Below are 3,655 nucleotides of genomic sequence, written 5' to 3' on the forward strand. Positions count from 1 at the left end.
TTACTCTCTTGTAACACATTTATTTTTCGGCACTTGTATGACCTTATTGTGTTGCAAGTGCCCTGATACTCTTACACATAAAAAAGGCCAAACATTTTTTTTCTCCTTCCACCGAGCACGACTAAAACAAAACAATTGCATTTTTCCAGCTCTGGTAGGACTGATAGGATGCAATAAATTTATCGTAAGTCCAAAATTAGATATCTAGGGGCCTATGTACCTTGAACTACACAAATAGACGGATAATTTCAAAAGATGGCTGAGAATAAAGTAGTAATCGAAGAGAATTGTAAGCTAATTGATTTGTTTAGTCCATTATTTATATATTGAATGTATTTTGGGTACTGTGTTACGAAATATTGAGTGGTGGAATGGTCCCTTATTTATGGACACCAACATAAACTATAACCATAAGGCCGCAACATAATTAAGATAAAGCGTTGTCCCTGAAATTTAAAAAAAACCTGTTTCTTCTATGAAAAAAGTACTAATCTGTCTTAATTTAAAATGTTTACTTTATTAGGTGTAAGGTTTTAAGCACCTTGTCCTCAAATGCTTTTCAAGAAGGATAAAGAAAAAACCCCACAATCGAGTGATATGGATCAAATACGGTGCTATAGGCAGACGTTGAATCTAATCAGTTATAAAATACAATTTGTTTAAAGCTAAGGATACAACTGATAAAAAACCCACTAAGTAACCAGGTATAGTTTGGAAGGAACCAAGGATGAAGTGTTCTGGCTTCTGAAGGCATGTGCAGACATCCCCCCCCCCCCCCCCCCAACCGAAAGAAAAAAATGAAATAAAAAGAAGATGGATTTTTCAAAAATCAATAGGCAAGTAATGTAAAATAGAAAATAACTTTTAAAAATATTATCAATATTAATAATATTAACAGAGTAATAATAATAATTATTATAATGATAATATTAATAGTAATAATAAAACAATAATGATAATGATAATGATGATGATATTATTACAAATAATTATAACATTACAAAAATAGGAGTAATAATAATAATAAACCTATAATAATAATAATGATGCTGATGATAATAATGATGATGATGATGATGATGACGATAACAAGTCCAATAACAATAATAATGATAATAATAAGAATAAAAATAATATTAGTTATAATAATAATAATAATGAAAATAAAAAAGAAATATAATAATAGTGATGATGATAATGATAATAATGATAAAAATAATAGTAATAATAATAATAATAATAATAATAATAATAACAATAAAGTAATAATAATAATAACAATAAAGTAATAATAATGATAACAATAATAATAATGATAATAATAATAATAATTGAGAAGAAGAAGAAGAAGAAGAAGAAGAAGAAGAAGAAGAAGAAGAAGAAGAAGAAGAAGAAGAAGAAGAAGAAGAAGAAGAAGAAGAAGAAGAAGAAGAAGAAGAAGAAGAAGAAGAAGAAGAAGAAGAAGAAGAAGAAGAAGAAGAAGAAGAAGAAGAAGAAGAAGAAGAAGAAGAAGAAGAAGAAGAAGAAGAAGAAGAAGAAGAAGAAGAAGAAGAAGAAGAAGAAGAAGAAGAAGAAGAAGAAGAAGAAGAAGAAGAAGAAGAAGAAGAAGAAGAAGAAGAAGAAGAAGAAGAAGAAGAAGAAGAAGAAGAAGAAGAAGAAGAAGAAGAAGAAGAAGAAGAAGAAGAAGAAGAAGAAGAAGAAGAAGAAGAAGAAGAAGAAGAAGAAGAAGAAGAAATGATAACAATTAATGGAGCCCAAACACTGGTGGTGGCCCTTGGCGATTATCAATTTAAAATATAATAATCAAGAAACATTAACAGCTTTAATAATGAAATTTGTCATGCATAACGCCCATTCAATGTCTAACAAACTTTTCAAATACATTTGCACCCGTAATCTGATAAATGGACACATGCACAAAACGGCATTCACCGTGTCTGCTGATTTTATTTGTTGTTGGAAGAAGAATCAAATTAGCAGATAAAATAGGGTTTCAATAAATTATGCATCTTTAGACCACTTGTTTGTTTCAGAATGCAATCAGTTGTGCTGGGATAATAAGATCAATTATTTGTGAAAAGCATAGAACTTGCTAATGAGCAGGAATTTGAGCTAGGCAATTAATTCTATTCTTTATTATTATTATTATTATTATTATTATTATTATTATTATTATTATTATTATTATTATTATGATGATGATGATGATGATGATGATGATGATGATGATGATGATGATGATGATGATGATGATGATGATGATGATGATGATGATGATTATCATTATTATTACATTATTTTATTATTATTGTATTATTATTATTATTATTATTATTATTATTATTATTATCATTATTATTATTATTATTATTATTATTATTATTATTATTATTATTATTGTTGTTGTTGTTTTTGTAATCATTATTTTTCGTTCTTAGTATTTCTTAGTATGTGACAGGTTCTTTAAAGAAAAAGAAAAATACCATCGGCAAACTATCTGTTCTAAGCCCACAAAGCTTTTCTTTTCAGAAGAGAGGGGGAAAAACTGTTTCACTATTTTGAACATTGAAAGCTTACCTATATTATTGTACATCTTTTCTAGCATTTTTCAACGTAAAAATTTGAATGTCACAGAAATGACATATTGAGTAACTGAAATTCAATTTTTTTTAAAAAAGGAAACAACAAATTGGGCTCAGTATATCTGAACAGCTGGTTGACGATAAGCTAATTTCATTTTATAAAACAAGGCATGATCCAACAATGCAGTGTAGAATAAACACTGATCTGGGGCCCCCAACTTCTGTTCCCAATTTCCCCGAAACTGCAAAATTATTGAGGTCATCCTGGGTCTAGCAATTCTATTTATAAAATGGTGTCATCCGATGGAGATAGTAAGCTGTTGTAGACATATCTGTGAGTCTCAAGGTTTCATCCAATAGAAATTTCTGGGAGTCCGTCATTCAAGGATAGTGCAGAGCCCACAAGGGACTCTGGGGTCTCGAAAGGAGCAACTTTGTTGGACTTCGGTTTGATGATAAGGGGCGTGTCCCGCCCCCCTCCGGAGCTGCCCCCGCCGACACTACCCTGGTCTCCGACGTGAATGGTGTCAGTTCCGTAGACAACGATCTTTGGCGAGCCGTCTTTAATGATTCGAGTCACTTGATTGTGACTGTTCAGTTGTTGCACGGATTGTCTGCTCTTGGGTCTGTGGCTGTCGGAGAGGTTGTGGTTGTTGTTGAGATGATGATGATGGAGGTGGTGGTTGTTGTGGTTGTGATGGTGATGATGGTGGTGGCTGTGGTTGCTGTGGTTACTGTGGTAGCTGTGGTGGCTGTGGGGGCTGTGTGGACTGTGGTGGCCGTGGTGGTGGGGATGATGGTGGTGCGGGTGGTGGTCGGTGGAATGTGTGTCGCCGTCTCCTGTGACAAAACTGTCTGCAGGGTTAAATCCTTCTTTGCCTTTCAGGAAGTACGTCTGGAGTGTTCCTTTGCCCTGGGTGGATGAAATAAGAGGAGCATACTTTTATAGAGAATTTAAGAATATAGAAAATAATTCAAACAGCCGGGAAAACAACTGGTGTGAGAGAAAGATCGCGTATATTCACACACACACACACACACACACACACACACACACACACACACACACACAC

At 32.9% G+C, this 3,655-nt stretch overlaps 1 protein-coding gene across 1 annotated transcript in view; it reads right to left on the reverse strand.

Moving 5' to 3' along the window:
- Positions 1 to 2,931: 2,931 nt before the first annotated feature.
- The window catches only part of LOC118478214 (atrial natriuretic peptide receptor 1-like), a 12,856-nt gene continuing 12,132 nt past the window's right edge, over positions 2,932 to 3,655 (reverse strand). Inside the window, exon 10 of the mRNA XM_035971356.1 lies at positions 2,932 to 3,143. Coding sequence (XP_035827249.1) covers positions 2,932 to 3,143 — 212 coding nt within the window. The remainder of the gene's footprint in view (positions 3,144 to 3,655) is intronic.

Source organism: Aplysia californica, unplaced genomic scaffold, assembly GCF_000002075.1.
Source record: "Aplysia californica isolate F4 #8 unplaced genomic scaffold, AplCal3.0 scaffold00422, whole genome shotgun sequence".
Classification (NCBI taxonomy): Eukaryota; Metazoa; Mollusca; class Gastropoda; order Aplysiida; family Aplysiidae; genus Aplysia; species Aplysia californica.